Source organism: Lathyrus oleraceus, chromosome 5, assembly GCF_024323335.1.
Source record: "Lathyrus oleraceus cultivar Zhongwan6 chromosome 5, CAAS_Psat_ZW6_1.0, whole genome shotgun sequence".
NCBI classification, from domain to species: Eukaryota; Viridiplantae; Streptophyta; class Magnoliopsida; order Fabales; family Fabaceae; genus Lathyrus; species Lathyrus oleraceus.
The window spans coordinates 576,761,829-576,784,042 of NC_066583.1; the positions used below are offsets into that span (position 1 = coordinate 576,761,829).

At 36.9% G+C, this 22,214-nt stretch overlaps 1 protein-coding gene and 1 non-coding gene across 2 annotated transcripts; both read left to right on the forward strand.

Annotated features, from left to right (window-relative positions):
• The first annotated feature begins 639 nt into the window (after positions 1-639).
• On the forward strand, positions 640-4,462 carry LOC127086599 (serine/threonine-protein kinase D6PKL2). Its single transcript, XM_051027380.1, has 2 exons — positions 640-1,400; positions 3,394-4,462. The coding sequence occupies exons 1-2, from the start codon at positions 832-834 to the stop codon at positions 4,199-4,201; spliced, it is 1,377 nt and encodes a 458-aa protein (XP_050883337.1). The 5' UTR covers positions 640-831; the 3' UTR covers positions 4,202-4,462.
• A 14,399-nt stretch (positions 4,463-18,861) lies between these two features.
• On the forward strand, positions 18,862-18,968 carry LOC127088472 (small nucleolar RNA R71). The gene has a single exon (XR_007790306.1). It is a non-coding gene; the product is annotated as a small nucleolar RNA R71 (small nucleolar RNA).
• Positions 18,969-22,214: the final 3,246 nt, after the last annotated feature.

The window sequence follows — 22,214 nt, forward strand, 5'->3', positions numbered from 1 at the left end:
AAGATAACTTACTTAGACAATTTTTTTATAATATACATAATTTAAATTGATATGGTTAGATTTGAAGCAACATTAGAGTCTGAATTCTAAAACTCACAACTATATTGAAGCAACATTAGAGTTTGAATTCTAAAACTCAAAACTATATCCTACTCTAGTTCTTATTAGTTTATCATTTTTTCTATTTCAAAATAACTATAGTTTCTAATAAATAAAATTTATTTTAGAACTACTATTATTCTTATTTTTTAATATATAAATAATTATTATTTTTTCAATTATGTTGTTTAATTATTTTAAATATATAATTTCTAACATATTATTAAGATTAATTTAATAAAAATTGAATTTCTTATGATAATATTATTATAGTTTTTAATCCGATCGCAAAAATCTTAAACATTAGTATCAGTGCATAGAAAAATAAATTTAACGTTCTTTTCTGAAATTTCAATCTAAAACTTCACATGTGTATATAAACTTTTTATGATTATTGTTTATTTGTTTTCGATTAAAGAAAAGAAAAATATACTAAAAATTGTAAAATCTTTAATAATGAAGGTTATAGTAGTAAAATTAGTATACTCATTAAAAAAATGGTTATAAAAACTATGATAACAATAATCATATAAACAAATTTGATATCATCATCAGACACATTACTATAAATAAATATACAAGTAATTATAATCATGAAGACCCATTTAAAAACGATAAAATGACTATAAGCCCAGAAACATTTCACTTCCTCCCTTATTACTCTCACTCTCTTCTTCTTCTTCACCTTAACTGAACCATTTCATTCTCATTTTCTTCTCTCTTCCCAACGCAATGGACCCATGGCTCGACGATCTAACCGACGACCTCCAAAGCCTCAGCTTCGCCTCCACAACCACCACAACCGCCACCACCGCCGACATCAAACGCAGCACAAGCTTCAGTTCCGAAACAACCGCCTCAACTTCCACAAGATCCCTACCTCCAACAACCAAACCTCACGCTCCTTCCTCCGACCCTCGCTGGTCCGCCATTCACCGGATCCGATCAGAGTCACCTTCTCGTCGCATACTTCCGTCTGACCTTCGATTCTCCCGCCGTCTCGGCTCCGGCGATATTAGTTCCGTTTATCTTGCGGAACTTAACGATGATGGAAAAATCCCGGCGATGTTCGCGGCGAAAGTGATGGATAAGAAGGAGCTTATTAGTAGGAGTAAGGAAGGAAGAGCGAAGACGGAGAGAGAAATACTTGAGTCTCTTGACCATCCTTTCTTGCCTACTCTTTATGCTACCATCGACGCGGCGAAATGGCTTTGTCTCTTGACGGAGTTTTGCCCCGGCGGCGATCTTCACGTTCTCCGACAACGCCAGCAGAACAAACGCTTCACTGAATCCGCCGTGAGGTGCGCACTTCACTCCATTTCCATTTTAGCATCTTCATTAATATTATATTTTTATTATTAATATATTATTATCGTTTAGTGAGAGCGTGAGTGAGTGAGTGAAAATGAAAACTGAAACCATGAGAGAAGAAGAGATCGAGTGTGGGAATGTCCAGTGGAAGCATTGGTGGAAATCTTAGAAGATGAACGTTATCGTAATTTTAATATATAACAGAGTAATGAAAACATGAAAGTGACGGTTATTTCATTCATGTTTGCCTTATAGGCTCCATAACCACCATTCTCATTCTTCCGTTTTCCTTTTTCGCTATACGTGGGACCCACTCACTATATGTCACCGTCAGTTGTGTTTTGTTCTCTAATATGATTAGTGGAATTTGAATCCCCTATCCGACTGCACCAAATCTGATTAGTGTGTGTTTAGAGTTAACCAAATCTTAAGAGAGAACAAAATTGCAAATTGAGATGCTAAAAATGGAGATTAAGAAAATTAAAATTTGGTTGTTTAATGCATTGATTGATCCAATAATAATGGCAGTAAACATTAAAGTCAACAAAAAAATTAATTTGATGTGACTTTCTAGTTTTGGCTCTCACTTAAACCGGTGAGGTGTAGGTTAATTAAACTAGTTGGACAATTTTAATTGTATGTTTGATTTAATTTTGATTTTTCAAAAGTATCTATTTTCAAAATCAATTTTATATAAAATTGATTTTATTTAAAGTTAGAATTTATAGTTTTTAATTTTAAATATGATTTTTACTTTGAAATTTACTACTGTATTAACAAATTTTTATAAAGAATTATTCAAATATAAATCAATTTATTCAAAATTAATTCTTTCCACCAAAACCAAATGTACGCCACAAAGAAAAATCTATAAAACAATATTATATTATTAAAATAAAATAAATAAATAAATAAATTTAGAGCGTCCAAATGGCAAGATGAAAAATACCTATAATCCAATATTTTATTGTAGAACCCGTAAACTTTTGCAGAATTTCTGGATTCTATTTATATAAATTGAATGAAAACTTAAGATCTTGCCATGGTCCCTTATTGAGATATGTTCAACCTATTATATTCAACAGCTTTTTCTCTGAAGTTAAGTAATAACTCTGTTTTTTCATGTTCGTTCATATATGTTATTTCTGTATGGGGCCAAAAAAAATTGTGTTCATAAGCTTGTCCTTTTCGTTACGGTTCAAGACTTTTTATTATATTTTGTTTTTTAGCTGCGAATGTTCAATACCAATGAATGCAAGCAATGGCCTAATCTTCTTTCATATATGCATTTCACTCTATTTCTTTTGAAAAATATTATTTCCAAGTAAGAAAAAAAAGTTATTTTGTCTTTAGAATTGGATAAAGATAGTATTTTCCAGCTTTTACTTTGTTGTCATTATTTGCACGTCTTATACGAAACACGCAACTTTTTGAATTAACTCTTGTGACATACATAGGCCACTCTCACTGACACTGTTTTTAATTTGCCTTTTTTGCTATGTGAAAATGCTACTACATCTGACTGAGGATAATGTTGTAATTATGTATTTAATTATTTAAAGTTTTTTTTTCAGGTATTTTATTTTTAAAAGTTAAAAACTACTACCAGTACTACTTTATCTAATAGTAGGAAATTCATATTTTAAAAGAAAAAAACTACTTTCTCAAGATTAAATTCATATTCCTAGAGGAATAATTGGGTATGAGGTTTTTTGTTCTTTGTTTTCTTTTGTGAAGTGGCTAGTGTTAGTTGAACAAGCATTAGAGTAGTAGCCCACAGGGTATAGGACAAGCCGATTTATGTTCCCGTCTGATCCTCATGGTTCCTTTGGTAGGCCTAACAACCGATATTCTTAAATGCATTCTTCGGGTCATGTTGGCCAATAATAAAACCTTTCTTAGCATTATCACAATCTTTATGCTAGCCTAATTATTGATTTGGCGGTTTAATTAATGCTAATTAACTCTAAATTATTTTTGCAGATTCTATGCATCAGAAGTGTTGATGGCGCTTGAATACCTTCACATGTTGGGAATAGTATACCGTGATCTCAAACCAGAGAACGTGTTAGTTAGATCAGATGGCCATATCATGCTCACAGACTTTGACCTCTCCTTAAAATGTGATGACAATTCCACACCAACAGCCCAGATAATAATCTCCAGTCAAGACTCTCCACAAGTAGCCCCACAAAAAAATCCCCACTCCGAACCCTCCCAATTCGCCTCATCTTCTTGCATAATACCCAACTGTATAGTCCCAGCAGTGTCCTGTTTCCAACCAAAACGCAAGCGAAAGAAGAAACAAACTCAGCTTCACGGCCCGGAGTTTGTTGCCGAACCTATTGATGTCCGGTCCATGTCATTTGTGGGCACCCACGAATACTTGGCTCCTGAAATAGTGTCTGGGGAGGGGCACGGTAGTGCTGTCGATTGGTGGACCTTAGGGATATTTATATTCGAATTGTTTTACGGCGTGACGCCTTTTCGAGGCTTGGATAATGAACTCACTCTAGCAAATATCGTGGCTCGAGCTTTGGAGTTCCCAAAGGAACCCACCGTGCCAGCCACGGCAAAAGATCTTATCTCACAGTTATTGATTAAGGACCCAGCAAGGAGATTGGGATCAATAATGGGAGCTTCTACAATCAAACACCACTCATTTTTCCAAGGTGTGAATTGGGCATTGTTAAGGTGTACACCTCCACCTTACGTTCCACCACCCTATACTAAAGATAAAGAAGATGTATCTGATGAAAGTTGTCCACAAACACCTGTTGATTATTATTGATGACAGTAGGAGACGAGGAAAAGTACAGTTAGCTAGCTAGTTAAGTTTAAGGAAATTCAATTATATTTCTCTTTTTTTTTTTTAATTTAATTTGTCACAACACTCTTGTCTTTATATTTAATAGGCTTGAATAGAGAAATGTAATATTGTGAACCAAACTATGTTAATTAAGCTTGATGACAAATTAAATTAACGAGTGCTCTGCTCGAGCACAGCAAAACATATCATAATATGGAGATGGGGTTGGTGTATTATAATACAGCTGGCGAAAGCACTTGCACATGACTTTAATATTTTAACTTGTTTCTAGATAATTTTTGGGTATACGATTGCTAAAGTCAAACAGAGATATGGGCTACACAACACTGAAATCAAACAAATAATGTACTGTAGAAATAAAAATGACATTGACTTGGGAAGAGCATGAATGAACGAGAACACCGCTGGCATATGTGGCTACTTGTGTACAAAACCATGAAAAATTATGTTTTTTGTGGCCTTTTATTTGTGGAAGAACATGCATCCGACCACGTGGAATGTTGCTTGTTACGTGCACAAGACAACCGTGGTGTTTGGTTGTATTGTAGCCACTAGCTTGTGACTTGCAAGTAGTGAGAGTGAGAACCGCCACCCTTTCTTTTCAGCATCTGATCATTTAGAAACATATTGTTTTCAACATAATTGGCTTTGGACATTTCTCTGTTCCATTTCTATGGTGGGTCTGCTGTAAGATTGGTCCTCCTCTGAAGTATGCATGGAAACATTAAATTTTTAGGTTTGATTTGCTGCCACTATCTTAAGCAAACTTTATGTGATATATAATCGAGATAACCACAAATGCTTTTCATGATTGATCTAGAAAGATCTTAATCCTCATGTGGTTGTGATGATAATATGATGATGAACTCGTCGACAAGGGGTGATGTATGTTGAATTTGACGATTGGAGGTGCACCTACAAACAATCAGATGATCAAGTCAGTAAAGATCATAAATGTGAGGTTTAGAGTTTTAGTATAATGTGTACCTAAATGTCTCTAGTTCATTATACTTTATAACTAGGATTTAAGGTTTATGGGCTCTAGAACCTTCTCAGGGACAATTGTCTCATATGACATGTTTCATGAGATCATGTGGTTCCCCCATTTAATGGGTCACAAGAGACGCTCATCTAGGATCCTCTTGTCTTCAGGGCATGTCAGCTCTTTGGTTTGTCCTTTTTCCTTAGATTTAGGTCGATTTCTCCCACACATATTTGGCATGGGGCAGTCCAGGACAATTTCCCCTCATTCCTTAGTCGACGGAGCCTGATTATAACCTTTTTTTGAGACTCTATAGTTTGTATATAGTTTTTCTTCTACGGACAATGGTCGTGATCATGACCTTGGTGGGATACGAAAGAGCGGGTCTAGATAGTTGTTTTGGACAACTGGTTTGTTTTGGACAATCGATTTGTGTTTAGGATTCCTCTTAAGAGTCCAGAGACATGCGACATGGACGTCACACGTTTCCCACCTTTGGAAATTTTTAGAGGGTCTTAATGTTTGGGGGTCCTAATGTTCGGTCAAACTATGTTGTCATATCAACCCATGTTTGTCATTAGTGAGTGATGGGGGCTCAAAGTGACATTTACTTTTTCTTTTTCTGCCATGTGGACCCTAGATATGAGATTAAGAAGTTTAGATTACGGTGTATGTTGATTATTTAGTATAATTTATAAATGCAATGATATGAGACTCTCCTAACCAACGTGGGCCCCGTGTATTGATCTTCCCTCTGACTCTTGGATAATTGGTTTTAAATCGTTGACTTTCAATTATTTAAGTTACTTTGATCAATTCGGGTGCATATAAAATGGTTAACTACTCTTTGCAATTCTTTCTTTTTTCATTTCTCTCTTATCATATTTCTCGCTCCTTAAATCTTTCTTAAAGAGAAAGCATTATTGTAATTTTATCTGATTATTGCTTCTTCAAACCTTCATTGTAGAGTAAGTTCCTTCTTCTTCTCACTTATTGTAGAGTAAGTTGTTGCTTCTTCTTCTTAAATTTCTGTTTCTTGGTCATTCTTTCTTAATAGTTATTATACTTTCTTTTAGCGTTCCGCCATGTGTCCTTTTGGTGTTGTAAATTGAGTGTTGTGTTGGTTATCTCCACCTATATGAGTGGTGGCACCACCTTCATGGGTGGACGCACCAGCCTAGGTGTTGCCCACTCCCCTCCAGATCTAATGGATGATAGAAATGAGGTAGATGTAGTTAAGGATACTTTATGGATTATCCATTTATTGTCTCAATTTAATTTATAAGAAAAAAAAGGGATATATGTTTTGTACTTGCTAAAAATACAATGATTGACACACCATAGTTATGTGGGGTTGTTAGAGGATTTTAAGTTTGGTGTGGTGTTAGAGTAAACTCGCGCGTGAATGGTGAGAAGCTTTCTATATGATGTTTTCCTAGTGAATTAAATGTCATGTCCTTAACCCTTTTATTTATAGGAACCTCTTAGGCATAGGTCTTAAAACCCAAGAAAGCAATATCTGCATTTTCCATTCTCAAGGGCGTGGGAGATGGGTAGTTACTTCCCCTATTATTCTAGACAATGTGGCTTTACCTTTTTTACTTCTTTTCCCATACCATTATAGATAGGTACATGATATTCCCCGTGTTTCCATAAATGAGCGAGTAATCCAGAAAATGGACGAGATAACTAGAAATGGGTGCATGTTGTGATCAACAGATACTCATAACAACAAGTGGGTGACTAACGACCTTGTTTGGGCCATGAGTATTGTCCTCCTGCCTCTGGTGAATCTTGTTTCACCTCTTGTATATCCTTTGCAAATATACAAAATACATATTCCCTCAAGCACGAGGTCTTGTAAAGGGCAAAGTGATTTAGTCTTAATTCCCTCTGTGAAACTCTAAGTGGAATCTCTCAAGAGAGGCTTTAAGTCGATTCTATCATGAGAGACTTTAAGTTGAGTTCCTCATGGGAGACTGTAAGTTTATCCCCTCATGATAGACTTTAAGATGAGTTCATTATATGAGACTTTAAGTTTAGTCATTCAAGTGAGACTTTAAGTTAAGTACCTCAAGAGAGACTATAAATTGATTCCCTAAAAAAACCTTTAAGTTGAGTCCCTTAGGAGAGACCGTAAATTGAGTTCAGAAGACAAGACTTTAAGTTGTTTGTGTTTCTCTTTGGTCCTCAAGTATCTTCCCACGAAAGTCGAACATTCTTATGGCTCTTGCAGGTGACAAGGATCTTCCGGTGGAAGTCAAACATTTATATTTCCTCTAAGGGTGACAAGGATCTTCTGGTAGAGGCTCATAATTTATATTGCTTATAAGGGAAACAAGGATCTTTATGTGGAAATCCAACATGTATATGATCTTGGAAATAAGTTTACTTTATGTGAATGCGGTAATAATTAGTGTTATGAGAATTCATACATTGGCTAGGTAAGCGCATTTTGTAACACCCTAAACCCCGCACATAATTTATCGCGTAAATTAAATATAAAATAAAACCATGTAGGGTGTCACACATTCATAACACACATTACCTGCTCCATAACATGGATTTAATGATCGCGACTTTATAAGTCTATTTGGGTACTAACTGCAAGTGCACAGTTCTATCGCGTAGTTTTAAAAGATATCGATCCCACAGGGACTTATGAATCGATATACCGTCTTTCTAAGGTTACTTCGTAAAGCTAAGGCGGATGATACTTTGATGACTTGGGGGAAAAATAAAACTAAAATAAGATCTGGATTAAATATCAATTAAGCGGATATCGGTATGTAGTTCGTCGTAATTAGGGAATCAAATCTTCGTTGGTTTCTTGGTTTTTAAAATAAATCTTTTCGGTAGACACTATTGATTAAAAGTCTTATCTCAAACTCTCGTTCTGTTGAATAGACTATGACTTTATATTAACGTAGTTGTCACTTATTAGTTAAGTCCAAAATCACTTTTTGAAAACAACAGAATCTATATAAACTCTTTTCATCAAAATAATAACAGTTTAAACACCCTCGTCTCAAACTCTCGCTCTATTGGCTTAGATTATATAATTAAACTTAAATGCTTAACTCTCGTCCTCACATTTAACCTTTAAAAATACTTTTTGAAAAAGATTAGAATTTAATTAACTCTAAAAATTGCTTTCGCCCTGATTTAGAATTAATGTCCAATTTACACTGTCCAGTTAAAAACTCAAATCGTCGTTCTATTGATTTTAACTTCTTTATGTCTTTTACTTTCGTACAAAAACCTTGGTATTAACTCTGTAAATTGAGACCATAAAAAGAGTGACTTTAATTTTAAATAAAATTAAACCAACTTAGTTTTGATTCCTTATTCCGCTTACTTTACACACCGATATCTAAATTAATTAGCCGGACATGCTAAACAGGTCTGAATAATTATCATGCTTAAATAAAACCATATCAGGCAAACAATATAAATAAACAGTAATGCAGAGCATATATAAATTAAAACAATAAATTAAAGAACCTGAATAATTAATAGGAATCTTGAACACTCCACCACAGACCGGTTGGATTTGTTCTTGCAATCTTCAATCGGACAGGAAAATAAAAACAAAGGAATAAAAATACTATGACCTAACATAAGGTTAGATCCAGTAAAAGATACACAATAATTTCCGGTGTAGAAACTATTGTGTGAAAAATTAATTAAGTGCTCTGAAAATTGATTGGAAAAGAAAAGGAAATAAAAATTGCTAATAATAGAAAGCTGTAGAAAATTAATGCTGTAAATGCTTGCACGCCGGAAAAAGAAGCGAGACCGAGAGAGCTGCAGGGTTGGCCTCTTTGGCTCTATTTATATTACTCTCATTTGTAACCGTTTCCCTTTGGTAGATTTCTCACGTCAATTGGTTAAGCGAAGAAGGAGGAGGAACATGCTTCTGTTGCTTCTGTTACGCGTCAAACCCAAAAATATAGGAATGGGGGTGTGACGCTCGTCACACCTTGTGTTACGCTCGTAACACTTAGCAGGGGGCGTGACGCTCGTCACACCTTGTGTGGCAGTCGTCACAGCTTCAGCGCTTCTGACTTGTAATTGTGGGCTGGGCTTTAGTGGAATTTGTTTTCATCCTCTTTTTGCACCCCCTTTTCTTCCTTTTTCACTTATGCTTCAAATAAGTTACCTGAGACAAATAGAAGGGAAAATACCACGTAATATCGAATAATATGAAATAAATTGAAACAAATAATAATATAATTTAATTAAATCGAGTCCAAAAATGTGATATTATTTTATGTTATCAAACTCCCCCATACTTAGACCTTTGCTTGTCCTCAAGCAAGATACAGTATAGAAATCAGTTTAAAGTATTAGCCAGATGAAATTTCCAAACACAAATCAAGTCGTAATAGGTTGCAAGTAAATCTCGTTTAGAAATAACCTGAGCTTAACCTTAACATCAACAACTACCGTTACAACCTCAGATAACCCCACCTTATGCAAACCAGTTCGAGTAACGCCATTATAGCTATCCTAGTTCCTTTGCTCTTATTTCACCCGTTTTCATTCTAGCGAAATCACATTAAGCCCTTTATCTTTTCGCGCACATAGTGGAGTAACCGGTTAGTGATTCTGATCCCCTTTTTAGCTTGAAGTTCTGGTACATAAGTTGGATAACTTCGTTATTTAGTCCATTGCAAATTGCGGGGGATCGGACCGTAGTCCGCCCTACCAAGTTCAGCACCAGATACCTGCTGAACCAACTCGTAATGGATCTTTCATATTATGCTTTTGTATGATCTACGACCTTTAGATTAAATGATCTGGTAAGGATCACCTAACTTAATTAGTGCATTTCCTGATATATATTTTTTGTTATTTTGGGAATCATTCACTTATATTCATCGGCTCTCCATGTAGTTTGCTATTAAGATGGTGTTGACTTCTTGTATAAACTACTCGGGGTTACTATAAAACTAAAAGTTCAAGGGATTGGTATAATAGGTACTTTTCTGATCTAACATGTTGAGGTTTGTTTTGAGCGTTGGTATGGTAATAATTTTGTCTTGATTTCACTCAAGTTTGATAAAATAAACAACCTTTATATTTACTGAGTGTGTTGAATTTTTGTTATGGCTCAAGAAAATTGAGGGGAATAGATAATAGAAATTTTTCATACTAGGGACTTAACTTAAAATAAATATATATTATAATAATTTTATTTTATTTTTCATAATAAGGAAGGGAAATAACAATGAAAGGGAAAGTAACATACTTGAAAAGGGAAGGTTGAAAGAACAAGGTTCCCCCCCCCCCACACACACACACTTAAATGAAACATTGTCCCCAATGTTTCAAAGAAAACAAAAGAAATAGAAAAAAAAACTAAAATCATTGCTGCCTGCCGCCCCTTGTTCTTGGACCTGGTGATCGTTGACGTACTCCTAAGTCGTCAAACCTGCTGAGCAACTCAGTGAACCGCTGGTCGGTTATTGCATTCCTCGCTTCCTGTTGTTGTTGCATCTGGCGCATCATTTGCATCACTTCGAGATTCTGCGCTTGCATACCATCAATAGCATCCATGATGTCGTCGTTGGTTGCTGGCCTTCTTCGTCGACGACGTCGTGAGGATGGACCAGTTGCATTATCGGAAGGGTTGAGCGGGATTGATTGTTGCTCAGGACCTTGATCACCTTGCTCCATTTCTTCAAACTCGTCTGGAGGCGGGTTTGCGTGTGTAGGCTCGGTAGCTTCGGGAGCATTAAGGTCGTAGATGAAGCGGTTGGGGTTGGTGACATCTGTGAGGGCAATGTTGGGTAAAACAACGCTTGGGACTTCTTGGTTGTTTACCATAAGATAATACCTTCTGCCTACCCTGTTTTTGATTAGGCGGCTGGACCGACAATAGCTTATATCCATAAATAGGGGTGGGAGAGATTGTAAATTTTGAAGTCGGTCCCCTAGATTCAAACCAAGTGCTATGGAGGTTATTAATCCTCCAATCACGAAAGGTTGGCGGCCTCTAGCACATAGGGTGCGGATATGATGAAATAAGAAAGAAGCAGCGTTTACCTTTGTATCCCTCTCAAAGACGCAGTGGAGGAAGAATAATTCCTTGGCGTTGACTTTGCTGTTGTTCGGTCTTCCAAAAACTGTGTTTTGCAGGGTGCGGATAAAATACCGGATGGTTGGGTTATGTATATGCGAAGCAAGTAGCACATCCCAATTGTTGGTTTCCACACCGGATATTTTTCTAAAGAGGTCGAAGGCGTGTATGTGCCACTGGGAGTTCGGAGGGATTCTTGGGTGGACTCGATCTCCTACAGGGAACTGTAGCATGGCACTCAACTGATCCTAGGATAGTGAGTATTCGGTGTTGAACATGCGGAAGGTTGCGGTACCGGTTAAATACTCGTCTTCACCGGTAGGGGTGTTGTACGAATAAGAACTTAAAAATTCTAAGGTGAGATATGGGTAGGTAGGTTGATTGTGTGTGCATAGAAAGGTTAAATCAGCAAGGCGGAGTATCCATTGTATACCTTGAAGTAATCCTAATTCTTGTAAACAATTTAAATCAGGATACCTGGTAGATAAGACACCTCGCTGTTGGAAACGCTCGAACTGCTCCCTTTGATAATTATCATCTTCGGATCAGAATATGATATTTCCGAATTGTTGGTTTCCCGCCATACTGATAAGTGGGTTGAAAGGAGGAGAAGGGATGAAAAGGGATTTTGTATGGAGAAATGTATGTTGGAATGATGTAGAAAGAAAGGTATGGTGGGTATTTATAGGAAAAGTTTTGGAAGTTGGAAAGGGAGTGGGTGAAAAATAATTAAATATGGGTAAATGTGAGTAAATGGGTAAGTGAATGGGGAAGGTAAAAAGTGGGGTGGTGTAACGGTCGTGTCCCAACGGTTACTAACGTTCACCTAGTCTGAAGGTGTCACGCTCGTGACAGGGGTGTTACGGGCGTCACAGGCACTTGGTGTGACGACCGTGATGGCGTGTGTGACGCTCGTCACACAGTCAGCTTGCAATGGTCACTGCTTGCGTGGGTGCTTCATAATTTGTTTTTATTATTATATTTTATTTTTGTTATTTTGTTTTGCTTATGCTTATTTTATTTTGCTATTGTAATGCTTTTAAATTGCCTTGCATGCTATTCTACTACCATAATATATGTATTCCTTTAACAGGCATAGCATATAGTGGATATCATTACTTGTAATTATAGAAATTGCATAGATCAAAATAAACTAATAATGCAATAGCTTCATAAAATAATCATAATGTAACATTGGAAAACAAAAGCAAACATGCGAAAGAAAAACAAATACTAATATTAAAAATAATGTGAAACAAAACTGATAAATAGCCTAAACTAAAACTAAGTAACTAAGAAAAACAACTTCTAGCCACTTGCAGGATCTCTGGCCGGAAGAGCGAATGAGTTAACACGGTTTAGCAACTCGTGGAATTGATTTGTCATGCTGCTCATGTATCCCAGAAATTCCTGTCCCATATTAGCTAACTCTTCTCTGAGGGCGTCTTGTTCTGACATCAAAGCTTGAATGGTGGTGTTATAATTAGCTCCGGGCATATGATGTCTAATATCGGGTATTGCCGACTCTTCGGTCGGGATAGGTTGAGGTGGAGGGTCAATATCATAATAACCAGATGGTGTCTGAGGGTCAGACTCAGCATAAGGAATCTGGTCGTCACAAATCTCATAGTCCTGGATGGATTCAGTAGATCTAGCAGGAGAAGGTGTTCCGTTCAGGTTGTAGAGCCAGTTATTGCGGTTATGAACACTAGTCCTCGGACTAGGCAAGGTGAATAGGCAAAGAACTTGGTTGTCAATTATTAGTTCGAACTCTTCAGGCCCGAGATTTGCTATAAACATAATGTTGAAGAGGAAAGGTATACTCATAGTCGCAATGCCACAAAAAGGGCTTAGGTCAAGCATAGGTTGACGTAATCCGATAGCATTACCAATCATGGTTATCAATCCGCCTATTTGAATCGGTGCTCGTTCATCTTGGATAAGGCGGTCAAAGTTTGCCAACATAAAAGTGGCACCATTCACTGGACGGTTCTGGGAAGCACAAAATATGATGAAGAGTTCATCACGCGATACTGTAGTAATATTTGACTTCTTCCCAAAAAGGGTGTGGGCCAGGATCTTATGGAAATAACGAAAGGCCGGATTATGTATGTTTCCAGAAAGAAACTAATGTTCCTCGGGGTCGTCATTTCCAGTCAAACTTCCCCACAAATGTTCAAGTTCTCTATATTCAAAAAGGTCTTCTTGGCTCACTGTGAATGTATAAAAAGAGGTAGGGAACCCTAAAAGGTTAGTAAAGTCTTGAATGTTAAACTGATACTCCATGTTGAACATTCTGAACTGAATGAAACCTCTGCTTATTCCTTTTCCATGACTGGGTAGATAGATCAGAGAGCTAAGGAATTCTAGAGTCAGTCTCCGGTAAGTGACGAATTGTCTTTGAATAGGAGTGGTTTCCCACCCTATTTGACTCAGCAAATACATGACACTTTCTCTTAGTCCAAGGGCAGTCATTGCCCAATCATCAGCGTACAAGCTAGGAAGCATCTCTCTCTCTGTTAGTTCCTCAAACTTTTGTTTCTGAGCTTTCCCTCTGAATTTGATACCCATACGATCAATTTGTCCCATCAGGTTAGTGTTAGCTAGAGAAAAGAAAAACAAGAGTTTTAGTCAGGATTTGGCCAAATGCCGAAAGAAGAAAAGAAGAAATTTTTTATAAATTAAAATAAATGAAGAATGAATACTAAATAAAATTTAAAAGAATAATCAAAGAAGAAATAAAAATAAAAAATATTTGCGGGTTGTCTCCCACGAAGCGCTTTGTTTAATGTCGCAAGCTCGACATAAAAACTATCAAATATAATCTATAAATTCTGGAGGCATTACGTCTAAGTGCAGGACTTGTGAATCCTCATTGTTCTCAGCATAATGATAATGTTTTAGACGCTGCCCGTTTACGATAAATGGTTCAATAGATTTTCCTTTAATTTCCACCGCTCCACTCGGAAAGACATTGGTGATTTGGAAAGGGCCTGACCATCTAGAACGTAGTTTTCCTGGGAATAACTTAAGTCTAGAGTTGAACAAAAGGACTATATCGCCTTGTTTTAAGATTTTTCTTGATATACGTTTATCATGCCATTTTTTCGTTCTTTCTTTGTAGATTCTGGCATTTTCGTAGGCGTCTTGTCGAAGTTCCTCTAATTCGTTTATGTCAAGAATTCGCTTTTCACCAGCGGCTTTATAGTTTAAATTTAGATTTTTAATAGCCCAGTAGGCCTTATGTTCTAATTCTACCGGGAGGTGGCAAGATTTCCCATAAATAAGCTTAAATGGGGTTGTTCCTATGAGAGTTTTGTAGGCGGTTCGATATGCCCATAAAGCTTCAGATAATTTTGATGACCAGTCTTTCCTTGAGGTAGCGACTGTTTTTTCTAATATTTGTTTAATTTCTCTGTTAGACACTTCCACTTGTCCACTGGTTTGAGGATGGTAAGGTGTCGCTACTCTATGTCTTACACCATACTTAAACAGTAGTTTTTCGAGTACCTTAGATATGAAATGCGATCCTCCATCACTGACTACTATTCTTGGGACACCAAATCTTGGGAAAATTATATTCTTAAAGAGTCTAGTTACTACTCGTGTGTCGTTTGTTAGAGAAGTTATAGCTTCAATCCATTTTGATACGTAGTCAACTGCTACGAGTATGTACTTGTTACCAAAAGAAGGCGGAAAAGGTCCCATGAAATCTATTCCCCACACATCGAAAATCTCTACTTCCAAAATGCCCTTTTGTGGCATCTCGTCACGTCTAGATATGTTTCTTGTGCATTGACATCTATCACATTTCTTGATGGCATTATGTACATCTTTCCATATGTTTGGCCAATAAAGACCGGCTTGTAGGATTTTAGAACAGGTCTTGGATGTACTTGCATGTCCACCATAAGGAGCGGAGTGACAGTGTTGGATCATATTTTCTACCTCTTCTTCAGGTATACACCGACGAAAGATACCATCGGGGCCTCTTTTGAAAAGTAAAGGGTCATCCCAGTAATAATGTTTTATGTCATGGAAGAATCGTTTCTTTTGTTGGTAAGATAGATTAGGTGGAACTATTCCGGCAGCTAAATAATTGACGAGATCGACGTACCATGGTGTAAGACATATAGCTAGGATGGTCTCTACCTGTTTATCAGCTTTATTTTCTTCCAAAGTAGCTATAAGTTTATCGTATGAGAAATCATCGTTGATCGATGTTCTTTCCGGTTCCAGGTTTTCAAGTCTAGAGAGGTGATCTGCTACTACGTTTTCAGTTCCTTTCTTATCTTTGATATCCAAATCGAATTCTTGTAGCAACAAAATCCACCTTAGGAGTCTAGGTTTAGCGTCCTTTTTTGTTAAGAGGTACTTAATGGCGGCGTGGTCAGTGTAAACGATTATTTTAGCTCCGACCAAGTAGGAATGAAATTTATCTAGTGCAAATGCTACTGCTAAAAGTTCTTTCTCGGTCGTGGCGTAATTCATTTGTGCTTCGTCTAGGGTTCTACTTGCGTAATATATGACGTGGAGTTTTTTATCTTTTCGTTGTCCTAAGACAGCACCTACGGCGTAGTCACTTGCGTCACACATTATTTCGAATGGTTCATTCCAATCTGGAGTCTGCATTATGGGCGCGAAGATCAATGCTTGTTTAAGCGTTTGAAATGCTTCTAAACATTTATTGTCGAAGATGAATTCAGCATCTTTCATCAATAATCCGGTTAAAGGTTTAGTTATTTTAGAGAAATCTTTAATGAATCGTCGATAAAAACCGGCATGTCCTAAGAAGCTTCGTACTTCTCTCACAGTTTTCGGAGGTTGAAGGTTTTCGATTACTTCTATTTTGGCTTTGTCTACTTCAATTCCTCTATTTGATATGATGTGTCCTAAAACAATTCCTTCTTGTACCATAAAGTGACATTTTTCCCAATTAAGTACTAGGTTTACTTTTACACGTCGTTCTAGAACTCTTTCTAGGTTTTCAAGACATTCTTCAAAGCTTTGTCCGCATACGGAAAAATCATCCATAAATACTTCCATGATGTTTTCGAGAAAATCGGCGAATATTGCCATCATGCACCTTTGGAAGGTTGCAGGAGCATTGCACAAGCCGAACGGCATTCGTCGATAAGCGAAGGTACCAAAAGGACATGTGAATGTTGTCTTTTCTTGGTCATCAGGATGAATTGGTATTTGAAAGAAGCCTGAGTAACCGTCTAGATAGCAGAAATGAGAATGTTTTGCTAATCGTTCTAACATCTGGTCAATGAATGGTAAAGGGAAATGATCTTTTCGGGTTGCTTTGTTTAGTTTCCTATAGTCAATGCACATTCTCCATCCCGATTCAATTCGTTTGGTTATAGTTTCTCCTTTTTCATTTTTAATAACTGTTATACCTCCTTTCTTTGGTACTACGTGTACAAGACTAACCCATTTGTTATCAGATATAGGATATATGATACCTGCCTCTAATAACTTTGTTACTTCCTTTTTCACTACCTCACTCAGGATCGGGTTTAGTCTCCTCTGATGTTCCCTAGAAGTTTTAAAGTCTTCTTCTAGCATGATGCGGTGCATACAAATAGAAGGACTTATTCCTTTAAGATCGGTGATGTTGTATCCTAGTGCGGTTGGGTATTTTCTTAAGATATGTAGGAGTTTTTCGGTTTCGAGTTTTCCTAGGTCTGCATTAACTATCACTGGTCGTTCAAGTTCTAAGTCTAGGAATTCATATCTCAGGTTTTTGGGAAGTGTTTTCAGGTCGAGGTTTGGTTTCTTAAGGCATTGCGTAGGATCCGATGTCATTGCTAAACACTGGTTAAGTCTGTCTTCTACACGATAGTCAGACAATCTGTCATTTTCTAACTCTGTTTCTTTTATGCATTCATCGATGATATCCATGAAGTAACATGTGTCGTCTATTGCAGGTGCTTTCAAAAATTGGGAAAGAATGAACTCAATTTTCTCTTCTCCTACTTCGAAAGTGAGTCGTCCTCGTTTTACGTCTATGATAGCACCGACGGTTGCTAAGAATGGTCTTCCCAATATAATGGGTCTAACTTCATCTTCTCTTATGTCCATAATTATAAAATCGGTTGGAATGTAGAATTGACCTATGCGCACGGGAACGTTTTCAAGAATTCCTACAGGATATCTAACGGAACGATCTGCTAATTGTACAGACATTTTAGTTGGTCTTAATTCTCCCATTTCCAGTTTCTTGCATATGGATAAAGGCATAACACTGATACCGGCTCCTATATCGCATAGAGCTTTGTCTATGACAAATTTTCCTATGTGACAGGGTATAGAGAAACTACCAGGGTCTTTAAGTTTAGGAGGCATATTATGGATTATAGCGCTGCATTCAGCAGTGAGTGTAACGGTTTCGCTCTCTTCAAGTTTCCTTTTATTAGAAAGAATTTCTTTTAAGAACTTAGCATATGAGGGCATCTGCGTAATAGCTTCTGTAAAAGGAATTGTGACGTTTAATTGTTTCAGTAAGTCAACAAATTTTTTAAATTGGCCTGCATCTTTGGTTTTAATAAGTCTTTGAGGGTAAGGGATAGGTGGTTTATAAGGTGGTGGAGGTACATAAGGTTCTTTCTTTTCTACGGTTTCCTTATTACTCTCTTCCTTTTCCTTAGGTTTATTTTCTTCCTCAGTTGACTTTTTGGAGTTTTGGTTTTCAATTCTTGGATCAGACGGTCCTTCTACTTCTGTTCCACTTCTCAATATGATTGCATGAGCGTGGCTTTTCGGATTAGGTTGGGGCTGTCCAGGAAATGTACCAGTTGGGGCAGCAGTAGGCGCTTGTTGTTGAGCTACTTGTGATATTTGTGTTTCCAGCATTTTGTTATGGGTAGCCAGGGCATCTACTTTACTTGCTAGTTGTTTGATTTGTTCGCTAGTGTGTATATTCTGGTTTGCTGTTGAGAAGCTATGAAGTTCTCCATCATGATTTCCAAGTTGGATTTTCTAGGAACATTATTGTTAGGTGTAGATGGGGTCGGCTTTTGATATCCATGGGGTATAGCTGGGGCTTGATTGGAAGCTTGTCCTAGTGCGTATAAAGCATTATTGCTCTTATATGAAAAATTAGGATGGTTCTTCCAGTTTGAGTTATAGGTATGCGAGTAGGGATTTCCTTGAGCATAATTCACTTGCTCTGCTTGGATTCCTGTTAGGAGTTGACAATCTGCAGGAGTGTGACCTTGAATTCCACAGACTTCGCAATTTTGAGTTGCGGCAACCACGGTGGCTGGAGGTGATATATTTAAACTTTCAATTTTCTGGGCCAGAGCATCCACTTTTGCATTAACATGATCAAGGCTACTTATCTCGTACATGCCACTTTTCGTTTGAGGTTTTTCTACCATTGTTCGGTCGCTTCCCCACTGATAATGGTTTTGGGTCATGCTCTCGATAAGTTGATAAGCATCGGCATAAGGTTTATCCATAAGTGCACCACCTACGGCGGCGTCTATTGTTAACCTTGTGTTGTATAAGAGACCATTATAGAAGGTATGAATTACTAACCAGTCCTCTAAACCATGGTGTGGACAAAGTCTCATCATGTCTTTGTATCTTTCCCATGCTTCGAAAAGAGACTCGTTATCTTTCTGTTTAAATCCATTTATCTGGGCTCTCAACATAGCTGTTTTGCTTGGAGGAAAATGTCGGGCAAGAAAGACTTTCTTCAACTCATTCCATGTGGTGACCGAGTTGGAAGGAAGAGACTGAAGCCATCTTCTAGCTTTATCTCTTAACGAGAAGGGAAAAAGACGAAGTCGAATCGCCTCTGAAGTGACACCATTAGCTTTAACAGTATCAGCGTATTGGACAAATACGGATAAACGAAGGTTTGGATCCTCGGTAGGATTTCCAGAGAATTGATTCTGTTGCACTGCTTGTAACAGCGAAGATTTAAGTTCGAAGTTGTTTGCTTCGATTGCGGGTGGAGCAATACTCGAATGCGGCTCATCTTGCGATGGAGCGGTGTAATCTCGAAGAGCACGAGCTGGTTCTGCCATCTCGGGTATCGGCGAAGGAAGAAGATTTTTTAGGTCGGGCACTTCGATAGGAGGGAGATTGTTTGCAGTACGATATTCCCGAATTCGTCGTAAGACTCGGAGATATAGTTCAATGTCGTTGATTCGTAAGTAAAACGGCTCACCTTGTGAGCGAGTGTGTGGCATACAAATCAACGAAAGAAAGAAATAAAAAAAAGCCTTAGTCTCTACAACGTAACAGAAGGGTTACGATATCGACTAAATAAAAGTCCCCGGCAACGGCGCCAAAAACTTGATCGCGACTTTATAAGTCTATTGGGGTACTAACTGCAAGTGCACAGTTCTATCGCGTAGTTTTAAAAGATATCGATCCCACAGGGACTTATGAATCGATATACCGTCTTTCTAAGGTTACTTCGTAAAGCTAAGGCGGATGATACTTTGATGACTTGGGGGAAAAATAAAACTAAAATAAGATCTGGATTAAATATCAATTAAGCGGATATCGGTATGTAGTTCGTCGTAATTAGGGAATCAAATCTTCGTTGGTTTCTTGGTTTTTAAAATAAATCTTTTCGGTAGACACTATTGATTAAAAGTCTTATCTCAAACTCTCGCTCTGTTGAATAGACTATGACTTTATATTAACGTAGCTGTCACTTATTAGTTAAGTCCAAAATCACTTTTTGAAAACAACAGAATCTATAGAAACTCTTTTCATCAAAATAATAACCGTTTAAACACCCTTGTCTCAAACTCTCGCTCTATTGACTTAGATTATATAATTAAACTTAAATGCTTAACTCTCGTCCTCACATTTAACCTTTAAAAATACTTTTTGAAAAAGATTAGAATTTAATTAACTCTAAAAATTGCTTTCGCTCTGATTTAGAATTAATGTCCAATTTACACTGTCCAGTTAAAAACTCAAATCGTCGTTCTATTGATTTTAACTTCTTTATGTCTTTTACTTTCGTAAAAAAACCTTGGTATTAACTCTGTAAATTGAGACCATAAAAAGAGTGACTTTAATTTTAAATAAAATTAAACCAACTTAGTTTTGATTCCTTATTCCGCTTACTTTACACACCGATATCTAAATTAATTAGCCGGACATGCTAAACAGGTCTGAACAATTATCATGCTTAAATAAAACCATATCAGGCAAACAATATAAATAAACAGTAATGCAGAGCATATATAAATTAAAACAATAAATTAAAGAACCTGAATAATTAATAGGAATCTTGAACACTCCACCACAGACCGGTTGGATTTGTTCTTGCAATCTTCAATCAGACAGGAAAATAAAAACAAAGGAATAAAAATACTATGACCTAACAGAAGGTTAGATCCAGTAAAAGATACACAATAATTTCCGGTGTAGAAACTATTGTGTGAAAAATTAATTAAGTGCTCTGAAAATTGACTGGAAAAGAAAAGGAAATAAAAATTGCTAATAATAGAAAGCTGTAGAAAATTAATGTTGTAAATGCTTGCACGGCGGAAAAAGAAGCGAGACCGAGAGAGCTGCAGGGTTGGCCTCTTTGGCTCTATTTATATTACTCTCATTTGTAACCGTTTCCCTTTGGTAGATTTCTCATGTCAATTGGTCAAGCGAAGAAGGAGGAGGAACATGCTTCCGTTGCTTCTGTTACGCGTCAAACCCAAAAATATAGGAATGGGGGTGTGACGCTCGTCACACCTTGTGTTACGCTCGTAACACTTAGCAGGGGGCGTGACGCTCGTCACAGCTTCAGCGCTTCTGGCTTGTAATTGTGGGCTGCGCTTTAGTGGAATTTGCTTTCATCCTCTTTTTGCACCCCCTTTTCTTCCTTTTTCACTTATGCTTCAAATAAGTTACCTGAGACAAATAGAAGGGAAAATACCACGTAATATCGAATAATATGAAATAAATTGAAACAAATAATAATAATATAATTTAATTAAATCGAGTCCAAAAATGTGATATTATTTTATGTTATCATTTAACGGTAAATTTCAATACACACATTTGTAATAAGGATGTTTACACGACATCCCACTTATCTGAATCATACCTGGGATGTTTACACGACATCCTTCTCGTCTGATCGGTATTATGTATTCACATAATAAGACATTCACAACTTGTCACTACATGCTCACTTCCTTTTTAAAGTATCATCGCAACGGAATTCTCATCACAATTATGGAAGATAAAGTAAGTAATAACATCTAGTCTCAACTTCAATTTTTATAACAAAATAAGAGAGTTGTAATAAATCAACTCAACATCTTAGGAATTCTCAACAACAAAATTAGTCTTATGACTTCAACATGATCAACATAAGGAATAAAGTAAGCGTTTAACCCAACCCGATGTTACATGATCAGAGCAAGGTACCACTAGTAAAAGCGACAAAATAAAGATGTAATCCAAGAGCTACCTTCCACTTACTTCAGCAATACTACTCTTGAGTATCTGCATGATGCCCATGTAAAGGCAACATTCAAATAAAGGGGTGAGAATTCATTTCAATAATAATGATATAGAATGAAGAATAGAGTACAACATCTACACATTCATGCACAACAATATATCACATTCTTACATCCAAATCATAATCAACATCATATACAACAACTTCTCAATTATCATCAACATCATACAAAACCACATCTCATTTATGATTAACATCATATGCAACAACATCTCATTCAACAACACATCAATAACAACCAATACAAATGAAACACTTATGCAATGTACTCAACACCGACTCAACATGCACATGGTACCAAAATGAACACTCATGTTCATCTCACTCCATGATCCCCACCATAGGATCGATTCCCTCTTGGAACTGGAGCACACCAAAATCGCTACCATCACCATAGGTAATGCTT